Source organism: Oryzias latipes, chromosome 20 (genome assembly GCF_053564925.1).
Source record: "Oryzias latipes strain Hd-rR chromosome 20, Olatipes_Hd-rR_3.1".
NCBI classification, from domain to species: domain Eukaryota; kingdom Metazoa; phylum Chordata; class Actinopteri; order Beloniformes; family Adrianichthyidae; genus Oryzias; species Oryzias latipes.
In genome coordinates, this window is record NC_136256.1 from 3073165 (window position 1) to 3084178 (window position 11014).

The 11014-nt window shown below is 47.8% G+C and overlaps 1 protein-coding gene across 3 annotated transcripts; it reads left to right on the top strand.

The window, feature by feature from the left end:
- Window positions 1-1351: 1351 nt before the first annotated feature.
- Window positions 1352-9459, top strand: zbtb14 (zinc finger and BTB domain containing 14). Of its 3 annotated transcripts, none has more exons than XM_023950216.2 (10): window positions 1352-1582; window positions 3068-3256; window positions 4442-4612; window positions 4721-4816; window positions 4887-5030; window positions 8157-8401; window positions 8479-8564; window positions 8648-8787; window positions 8854-8949; window positions 9024-9459. In XM_023950216.2, exons 2-10 carry the CDS (start codon window positions 3068-3070, stop codon window positions 9162-9164), a joined length of 1308 nt encoding a protein of 435 aa, XP_023805984.1. In that variant the 5' UTR covers window positions 1352-1582; the 3' UTR covers window positions 9165-9459. The 3 variants fall into 3 exon arrangements, with proteins under 3 accessions (XP_023805984.1, XP_023805985.1, XP_078794945.1); XM_023950217.2 differs by having other exon boundaries at window positions 1376-1582; window positions 4485-4612; XM_078938819.1 differs by having other exon boundaries at window positions 1400-1582; window positions 4431-4612.
- Window positions 9460-11014: the final 1555 nt, after the last annotated feature.

Here is an 11014-nt window from a genome sequence, read left to right on the forward strand (position 1 = left end):
TCTTTAACACCAATACTAAGTAATCTGGGAAATATCAAAACAAACATACAAACTAAGCTAAACATTGTAAACATTATTTTTTAAGGGAGTGCGGGTCCAAACCATCAAATACTTATAATTAATGTCAACTATACTGAACTAAATCATGGTAATTAGGAAATACAAATAAATTAGAGAAATGTATTCAAAATAAAAACTGAAACTCAAAACTAAAATTGAAATTATTTCAAAATGTGGTTTTGAGATTATTTTACACAAAAAAGTATTTGACCTACACTACCTTAAAAATCTTTTTTTTCCAGCCAAGACCACTTCAATTTGTTTTTTATCGTCTTCTCACAACTGAGGTCGTGACCACGCTCAATAATGACGATGCCCGCCATTATTTTAACACAAATTTGATCGCAAACTCTTCAGATGTGTTTGTGAAAGTTTAGCGTGGGTCCGCCAGTTTTGGTCTCTAGGGAAGCAAGTCACGCTGACCACGTGGGGCAGACAGAGCCAATCAGACCCGTCGACGCATCCGAAAGCAACTAAAACGTCCCGTCATTGGTCAATTAGGCCGGGAAGACGAGAGATGGCCACGACCATAGAGGAAGCGATCTGCGGAGAAATATAGAAAATAAAGCTAAAATTAGCTGATTTCAGACCATTTTTTAATCCGGAAAGCGATTTGTCCGTAGAGATCAGGTCTTTATTTCCCGGAAAGTACGTTCGGTTTGCTCAAAAACCCGGATTTCCGGGAATTCCCGGAAGACTTTCATCACTGAAAGAAAAAACTACAGTCCAATTAAAACCCGAATTCCATTTATTTCAGAGTAATGCAGGTTCAGACAACAACTTTCAGGGGTTATTCTAGTCTGGGCTTTGCAGACAGCATAAGGTTCAGAGTAAAACTACACTTTTTCTGCACCATGAGGGTATTTTCCACGTAATACAGATTCTCCCACACAGATTATTGGTCATCTCAACAGACTGTTGATCATCAATAATTTGACATCAAACTAATAATCTGACAGATTAGGTTAGGATATTCCTGGTCTGTATACGTTTCCCCCAGACACCAATTATTATGATGTAATCTGGTTTGCTGTTTTGACCCGATCATCAGGGAATTTGGACCTGATTCTGATAGTCTCTGCCAACAACAGCCAGGAGGAGCCCATGATGTTCAGAACCGAGCCTCTACAGAAGAACCCAAACAAGCTAAGGAGCCACAAACCCGATCCTGGTACCGTCCGCCCAGCAGAATTCAGCTGGGTCAGGTCCTCTGTCGAGGCTCGGTTCTGAAGACAGCTGCAGATAACCATTCGGTCCTACGTCGGCCCTCAGCCCCAAACTAGAGCCACATTGCGGGGATCCCGGCGGCCTGCTAGGAGCTGCTAGTGCGCATGCGCACACGCTGGACGTTTGGCGCGCTGCCTCCGTACAGTCGCAGTGTGTGCGAGCAGGCGCAAAGCGCGGCCTCCTTCTGTGCTCGTCCTCGTCCCCATAAACAACAACAAGAACAAACTGGACCCATCGTCCGGCTCGGTCCGGTCCGGTCCGCTCGGGAGCCACAAACCCCGCAGCCCGGCTTACGGTAAGAGCACGAGCCTCGGCCCCGCGCCTCGTCAACCCGCGGGCTCGGCGCGAATCTCTGCGCGCTCTCGATCCGTTCATGCTCTGCTCGGGCTCTGTCTCGTGGCCGCCGCTCACGTGCCTGCGGGTCCGCGAGGAGGACGGCGGAGCCAGCGCGCGGCTGTTCCCGGCCGCGCGGCTGTGTTCGGCTGCGGCCTCAGCTGTTCGCTCCTTTCTCAGGAAAACGCCATTTTGTGCAGCAGGCCGCCATTTACTAACAAACCTACTGCCGCGCGCTCCGGTACACGGGTTCCCTACACCGGCCGAGTGGTCCCGGTTCTAATTCTCCCGAATCCCCCCCCCCCGGAGTTCTGGTTCCATCGTGACCCGCTTCGCGCGGCATTGGCCAAGCAACTTCATGACCGAAATGCTCCTCATCGAGGGTTCCGAGGCTGCAAGTTCGGCCCAGTTCTTTACAGCCGAAGATAACCGAAGCCCCTCTGGTGTTGGTTCGGCCCAGCATGGCTCGTTCCTACAGAATCTGAGCCTGGGTCTCTGTAGAAAGCCGCTTCCGCGCGGCTTCCAACCGTCCGCTCGTTTCCTCTGGATCAGGTGCTGTGCACGCGCCTTGGCGCGTGGCCGTAGAAAGAGAGGCGCATGAGTGTTCCGTGTGCACGCGCACACAGGTCCTTCTGTTCCTTTAGTGCACGCGCCACGCAGAAAGAACCACGCAGCTCATACCATGAGCCTCGCTCACCTGTGCGACCGAACCGGAACCGGACCGACCCTCCAGGGATGACGGCGGGCTGCCGCTGATGCTCTTCGGTTAAGAGGCAGGGGCTGCAGGAAGAGGAAGCCCCCTGCCTCACCTGGAGGTCCAGCTGTGTGTGTTGGAGGGAGGTCCGGGTCAGAAAAGCTGGACTTATAAGATCGCGTCCAGTGGGCGTGGTCTGTCAGGGACCCCAGATGTGCTTCTGCAAACATCTGTCATTCAGAAACATGACACATGGTTTCATTTGCTGGAATAAGGACAGCATTTTTTTTAAAGTCCATTTGTGTCTCTAGTAGCGTAAAACTGTCAGTGAGCTCCAGGCTTTGAAATGATGAGGTGGTCCTGCGGACCCCCGGCCTCGTGCCTTCATCTTCAGACATGAAGAGGTTTCATGGTTTCCAAAGCTCATTTCTGCTAAATGAAGCCTCCTCCACTGGACGGAGGTCGAGCTCACAGCAGTGTTCTCGTGAACAGACAGAGCTCCTCATGGAGGTTCCTGTTGTTTCTGAGGACATGCAGCCCCCTACCCCCTCCCTTCAGGTTTGGGGTTAAACAAATGAGGTATTGTTGATCTTCTCGGTTCAGTCCTGAGCTTTACACGTCTCCGGATGGGATGTGGATTCCAGCCACAGCCAGCAGTAACGCCAAACGCCAGCGGCGTCTTTCTTTACCAGCTGAGCCCCGCTGTGAACCCTTCCTTCTACCTGGCCTGTGAACACCTGCTGTGTTCTGCAGATGGCAGAGACGGTGAAGTACGTGGACGAGGAACACAAGAGCATCTTCCTGAAACTGTTGAACGAGCAGCGGCTGGAGGGGGAGCACTGCGACATTGCCGTGGTTGTTGAGGACGTCAAGTTCCGGGCGCATCGCTGCGTGCTTGCTGCTTGCTCCAACTACTTTAAGAAGCTATTCAAGAAACACGAGGTATGCTCTACCGCAGGGGTCGGGAACCTATGGCTCGCGAGCCATATATGGCTCTTTTGATGGTCACATGTGGCTCGCAGACAAATCTTTAATTATACTTTTTTTTTTCATTAGACCAGTCCTCGGCGCGATGCGATGCCAGAGGCGCGCAGTAGTAGCGGTGCTTAGAGAGAGAAATCTGCGCCAGCGCTATCAGTTACTATTATCTATTATTTCACAGAGTTTGTACCAGCTGGAAACCTGTGAATTGCCGTGGCTAAAACTGCGCGCTCCCGTCTCTGAGAAAGAGCGCGCAGTTGCGGGGACGGGATGTGTGAGGGAGAAAGCAGAGGGTGGGGGGGGGGGGGGGGGGGGGGGGGGGGGGTTGGGGTAGTGGGGACAGGCAGCAGGTGAATCGCGCAGGGATTGTAAAAACGTAAAACCCGCTGCTCGTCACTCACTGTGGCGTGTGAGTGAGTGTTTGGCTCCCCGTCTGCATGTGAGCAGTCTTTGTCACATCTACAGAACAGTCAGACATGAAGCAGAAACTCACCACGTATCAACCAGACTAAACCATCAGCAGAACTACCACGAGAAATACTCATATTTATTAGCAACAGCATAACTGTTATTAAAAAGAATCCACAGACTTATTGTGCTTTATAAATGTTGAAATTACATCAAATACACACATTCACTTGTATATTTAGTTTTAAACATATTGTCGCGGTCTGAGTTTAACTTGGCTGTTAGGCCGCGTTATAAGTTCTGGAATTCTGGAACGCATCATGCAGAGATCTGATTGGCCCTCAGTTCTGTCACTCAGCCTGTTGTTAGGTAATTTGGACCAATGGGGTTCAGCTATGGGCCAAATAAGGGTAATGGGAGGGCGGGAGCAGGTGAATATGAAGTAGGGAGAAGCGCTCTCGTCTCGGCGGGAGAGATTCAGGAGCTGCTGAATTAATTGAACGGCGTTTGTTGCGGTTTACAGTAACCAGAATAAAGAACCTTAAAAGAGGTTAAGTCTCCGTGCCTCAGTGTGGGAAAGGGACACTACATTAATGTATGGCTCTTTCGAAATTACATTTAAAAATATGTGGCGTTTATGGCTCTCTCGGCAAAAAAGGTTCCCGACCCCTGCTCTACCGCCTCCGTACGACCCGCCCATGACTGTCCACAGAGCTCACCTCTGCAGTCTGCCCTCAGGTGGACAATTCCTCAGTGATTGAGATAGACTTCATCCGCTCAGATATCTTTGAAGAGGTGCTGAACTACATGTACACAGCCAGGATCTCCGTCAAGAAGAGAGACGTCAACCTGATGATGTCTTCAGGACAGATCCTTGGCATCCGCTTCCTGGACAAGCTGTGCTCACAGGTAACTCCCATCACAGGGGACTCACTTCACCCTTAGACACCAACACAGGTGAGTACCACAGGGGACTGGCGCTCTTGCCAGGATGACCGTTTGCCTGTTTTTACGTAGAAACGAGACGTTTCTTCAGAAGAAAAGGACAAGTTTCCATTTGACATAGTGAAGATGGCGCTGCCGCCTGAAGCTCAGCTGGCTGCCGATTCAGAGGTACGAGAACAGCGATCTTTAATCTCTCAGGTTCTGGCTCAGGTCTGACTGGGTTTACGTCTGCGTTCAGGTTCTGGATGAGCAGGATGACACACCTTCAGGGGACGAACTTGAAGACACATCGGCCAGTCAGGAGCTAGACAAGTCTCCGAGTGCAGCACTGCGTGTTCAGGAGGCCATCCTGAAGGAATTAACCAATGAGGATGTGCATAAGGTACATACAGCTGTGTCTCATTTCCATCTCATCATTGAGCCTTTTAGTTCGTTCTGTATCTGAGGCGGTTTGTAGACATGAACTGCTCCAGGGGCGTGGCGGCTTCCAGTTTCTGGTGTTCTGCAACTTTTGGGCGATGTGTCCGTTAAAGATGTTTTCTGGAACCCTTGTGCTATCCTAGGCTATCCTAGGCTATCCTAGGCACTTTAACGTTGGGAGTTGGGTCATCTAGACCCACTAGACAGTGCTCTGAACCTTTTTTCTTCAATGATTTGTGATCTTCACTGGTGTCCATGGATTACATGAAATCTTTCCACCTTTATCCACCTTTGTCATGGTAGGGGGAACACGTCAATGGAAGGGGGGGGGGGGGGGGGTCATCTAAGATAGCACAAACCGTCAAACCGGTGCCCCAAATTTATAAATGTAACTGATCACATCAAGAACGTGAAAATCTACCTGCATTGATCACCTATCAGCCCTGATGACATACCACAAGTTTTACTATAGCCTCTAGATGCAGCAGCCAATCAGAGGAGCTCATACTGCCGTAGGTGCATTCTCTGGATGATGTCCCGGCAGTCATTGAAGACTCGACGGATGTTTTCCGTATCCACGGCGCAGGTGAAGTGCGGATAACAGTAATGTTTGCCGTCACCGCTGGCCGTGCTGATCCTCTGAAATACAAGATGTTAGCAGGATTAGCCCCAACCTGAGAGCATCGTCGCTGTCTGACTATTGAAAGCAGCCAGTTTGTTGTCCCAGCTCTTTCTGAAACCTTATGATCATAGTTTATTCCGTCACTATTTGAAAGAAACCTTAAGATCACTTGTCGTTTGTAAAGCTCTACAGGGAATAGTGTGCAGTTACTTTTGGTACTTTGTCATATAGTTTATTTATTTATTTTCTGAACTTGTTTTATCCCTTTCGGGGTCACGGGGCTGCTGGGGCCTAACACGACCACTGTTGGGCAAGGCAAGGGCTCTTCCTGGACGGGTCGCCAGTCTGTTGCAGGGCCACAATCCCACTCCCATGCACTCACATTCCCACCTAGGGACCATTTAGAGGAATGAATGAACACATGAAGGATGTATTTGGTTGGTGGGAGGAAGCCCAAGTCCCTGGAGAGAAACCATACATGCACGGGGAGAACATGTAAACTCCACACACAAGGGTCATAGCTGGGACTTGAACCTTCTTGCTGTGACGCCCTAACCCCTGTACCCCCATAGAAAATCAATAGGACAAAATATAATTTAAAAACTACTTAAGGTAATGTTATAGCAATAACTTCAGAATTGTCTTCCCAAGCTGTATCAAAGCTGGCTCAAAAGCACCACCATGTGGTCAGATGTAGAACAAAATGCATTTGGGCCTTAATCTCACAAAAACTGTCGTTTTTCTACAGTTTGGTCTCTGGTGTCTTTGGACAGCTCTTTGGTCTGGACCATGTTAGTAGTTGGAGTCTTACTGGTTGTATGGGGTGGACAGGTGTCTTTATCCAGCTAACCACCTCAAACAGGTGCTTCTGATTTAGGAGAATAAGTGGAGTGGAGGTGGACTATTTAAAGGTGGACTAACAGGTCTCTGAGGGTCAGAATTCTAGCTGACAGACGGGGTTCAAATACTTATTTGTAGCAGTAGCAGACCAATAAATAATTTTAAAAATCCTGCAATGCAAGTTTCAGAATTTTGCTTTACGTTATGTCACAGAAACACTGCGAAAGCAGCTTTCCTTTGATCACGACAATTTATTTCAAAAACAGTGTTGAACTAAATTGTGAAGAAAGTGCAGCTATTCAGTGAAAAGACTAGAGAAAGTAAAACAAATTTTATGATTGGTTTCTCCAGTTCTGGTCCAAATTCTGAAGACTATACAGCTTTAGAAATGCAACTTTTTTGTTGCAGTATGCCTTACCAATACATGAATTAACCAGTTGTGCTTCATCACCAGCTTGACAGTTACAACTTCTGAAAAGGTGATTGATTTCAAACACTTCACGGCTTATGTTGATTCAATTAGTGAAAACAGCTGAAAAAATTAGCTTGAAGTTGTACAGTTTTAACAATCGTTGTGTAACCCTTGTGCTATCCTATGCACTTTAACATTGGGAGTGGGGTCATCTAGACCCACTAGACAGTGCTCTGAACCTTTTTTCTTCAATGATTTGTGATCTTCACTGGTGTCCATGGATTACATGAAATCTTTCCACCTTTATCCACCTTTGTCATGGTAGGGAGAACACGTCAATGGAAGGGGGGGTCATAGGATAGCACAAGGGCTAAGGACCTCGGTTTGGTCATTGGTGCACAGTCCTGTGCAGCTGCTCTACCATGGAAACCCATTCCATGAAGCTCTCTGCGTGCTGAACTTGGGCTGATCTGAAGGTCACGTGACGTTTGGAGCTCTGCAGCCATTGACTGCAGAAAGTCTGTGACCTCTTTGTTCTTCAGCATCCGCTGACCCCTCTCCATCAGTTTAGTGGTCACCACTTAGTGGCTGAGTTACTGTTGTTCCATGTTGTTCTGATAGAGCTGACAGTGGAAGAGTAAAGACATTTCACCTCTGGATTTGTTGTACAGTTAGCGTTCCATGACAGTTCCACGCTGGAATTCACTGAGAGCGGCCCATTCTGTCACAAATGTTTGTAAAAAAACAGTCTGCACGTCTGATTGATGATTTTCCACACCTGGGGTCAGACCAGATGATTAGGACACCTGATTCTGGTCACCTGGATGGGTAACCAATACTTTTGGTAATATAGTGTAGCATATTAACTTATGAATGTGTGGGGGAATAAATACGTTTTCTTTTTCTTATATTCCCTTCTTGATCCCTTTTTAAAAAAGAAAAAACTATGTGAATGTGTATCTGATAATATTCACATTCATATTGAAAAAAGGTAAAAGTATATTTTGTACACGTGTGCACGCGTTTATCTATAGATGGGTGTCTGTTTACATACATGTACCATAATTGAACGTGTTGTTTGTGCATTGGTTGTGGTTTATACTTGTTGAAATTGAATTTGCTCTCCAACCGCCCCTCCACCTGTGGGTTGGGTGGTCCGTACAGCATCAGTGTGTGCTGCAGACATCATGCTGCTCTCCACCCCCGTCCTCCAGGTGTCCTGCTATGACCAGGATGTGGTGTCAGAGATGGAGACGGAGCCTAAGGATCTGGGAACGGAGCATCACGCCACCCAGACTCTGGCGTTTGCAGACAGCATAGGTGACGTGAAGGATGAACAGGCGCCTGGCTGGTCCACGGCGGCTGGTGACATGAAGTTCGAGTACCTGCTGTACGGACACCGAGAGCAGCTCGCCTGCCAGGTGTGCGGAAAGACTTTCCTGGATGAGAGCAGGCTCAGGTACGTGCTCACCTGATCATTGGTGGAAGGTCCCACTGGCATGCAGGCCCACATTTGCCCCCAATCTGTGTCATCAGGAAACACGAGAAGCTTCATTCAGCAGAGCGGCCCTTCACCTGCGAGATCTGTACCAAAGCCTTCACTACCCACGCTCACCTAAAAGGTAAATGTCACCGAGTACCTGAGCGGCCCCTTTGCACCTCAACTAAGGTTGCTTTTGGCTGTACCCTTACCCGTGTGTTCCAGAACACCTGAAGATCCACACAGGCTTTAAACCCTACAGGTGTGACGTTTGTGGGAAATCGTTTATTCGTGCTCCAGACCTGAAGAAACACGAAAGGGTTCACAGCAACGAGAGGCCATTTGCTTGCCAGATGTGTGAGAAGGTAGGCTCACCAAGCGTTCCCCTGTCCGCCTCTTTCCGGTGCTTGTCCTAACCTGTCTGTCTGCAGGCTTTTAAACACAAGTCCCACCTGAAGGACCACGAGAGGAGACACAGAGGAGAAAAACCCTTCGTCTGTCCGTCCTGCACCAAGGCCTTTGCTAAGGTAAGCTGCACCTGAGCCCCGACGGACACCCAGAAGGCCCAGCCGCTGAGCTCACCGTGCCTCTGTCCTTCCAGGCGTCAGATCTGAAGCGTCATGAAAACAACATGCACAGCGACCGGAAGCAGCTCAACCCTTTGCAGAGTGAAACCGAGGCGCTGCAGGCGGCGGCCATGGCGGCAGAGGAGCAACACCTGGAGAACATCAGCTGCTCCTAACGGCCGGGAAAACGGCCGGATCCGCTCCGGTCATCCAAACCTCTTCACGCTGTGGCGTGATGTGACCGACACGGCAGGCTTGTCTCTTCAATCTGCGATCCGTTTCTTTAGGAACAAACTGCTGGGATCATTTGGGATTTAGGGGTGGTACGGTGCCAAAACGGGTTCTGTTCAGTTTCATGAGCAGAGCTGTTTAAGACTGAGCTGCTGCAGCTCAGAATGGACTCGTGCACCATCAGGTGTGCTGGTGCTGCCCACACATGAAAGACAATAAACGGTTTTAAACTGCTTTCCACACACCGTGTCCTCATTCTCCAATCACAGAAGAGAACCAATGAACGCCACTGATGCACCGCTAACTGTAGTTTGACCCACAGCCAAAAGGAAATTTGACTTGAAGCTAACTTTGTAATGGGAGTTCCTGTGTGGGGGGTTTGTATCATCCAACTGCCTGAAGAGAGTTCCCCTGAAATCTGTCCTGGATTCAAAACGGCAGTCTTTGTTCACGGCAGATGCATCGTCCAAACATCTAAGATCCATTTCTCTGAGCTAAATTGGGATCTGCTGTGAGGAAAGTTTGATCAAACTTCCTTCCTGTCCGCTGAAGGATAGAAAAGCTAAATGCACTCTTGGTCTTGAAGAAGGGTTGAGGGGGCTCGAGGAAAAACACATTTTGTCACAATATTTGGTTGATTGTAAAGTTGGTTTGGTTTGGCTGCAAATGTTTTTAATGTGGTGGAAGTGTTGGCCGTACTGAATGGATTGTAGGATTACTAGTCAGTGACCACTAAAGCAACACGCTTTTGTCATTCTGGCGAACAGCGACCTTCATCTGGATTGTTCTAAACGGATTGCTGTTGTGAGGCAGAAATGACGCACTAAGAGCCGATATCGCTGACATTCCTCCACAGAGGCTCTATCGGAGCCAGAGCGGCATCACAGACGACACGTCTACGTTGGTCTGAGGCTGCATTTTTTTCAGTGTGTGCTCACATGGCATATTTACCCGTTCACCTGTTTGGTAGGTGAGCACAGAGACTAAATATTCCACAGTAATCAGCCAAATAAGAGTTCAAACTGCTGGACTGTGGAACTTTTTCATTCTTCTTTCAGAAATGCTGTAAATGTGTTAAACATTTATTTCATATAAAAGTGTATTTAATAAGTGAAAAAACTTAGTGTTGCAACTTTAATTTGCAAAGCCAAGATTAGATGATTGGCAGAAATCCAACATCCATTTTTGATTTCCTACAGCAACAAAAGCCTCTGCGACAAGAATGTAACCAAGATGAAAGGCCTTTTTTATCTATTTATGCTGTGTTTTTAAGAGTAACTGAATAAAAATGGGTTTTTGAAATCCAATATAAGCCATCAAACAAACATCTTTAAACTGGTACTTAGGAACCAGTTAGTTTATTTAATGGTATTCTCATCTATTTGGACAACTACCTTTTAGTTCTGCTGAAGACTTTTTTAAGTAATGTACCTTGTTTTTACAGAGGTTTTTACGAGGTTTTGGGTCAGAAAGCAGAAGTGCTAATGGTTGAAAGACCTCAAGGAAGACTGAACAGGAAGTCTCTTAGCAAATGACTTTAATAGAACCATGCAAGAAATCTGGAGAAAACACCTTTTCTACCACATTTAGAGGGAAACTGCAGACACACATGTAAAAACTAAACTGTAACTAAAAAGGACAGACAGCAGCCCCTTCAGGGTGTCGCCTTGGCAACACCAGGACCTCACTACCCATAACTGCCCTGCACAAAAGAAAGTATGCTGCCCTCCTGAGTAACCCTTGTGCTATCCTAGGCACTTTAACATTGGGAGTTGGGTCATCTAGACCCACTAGA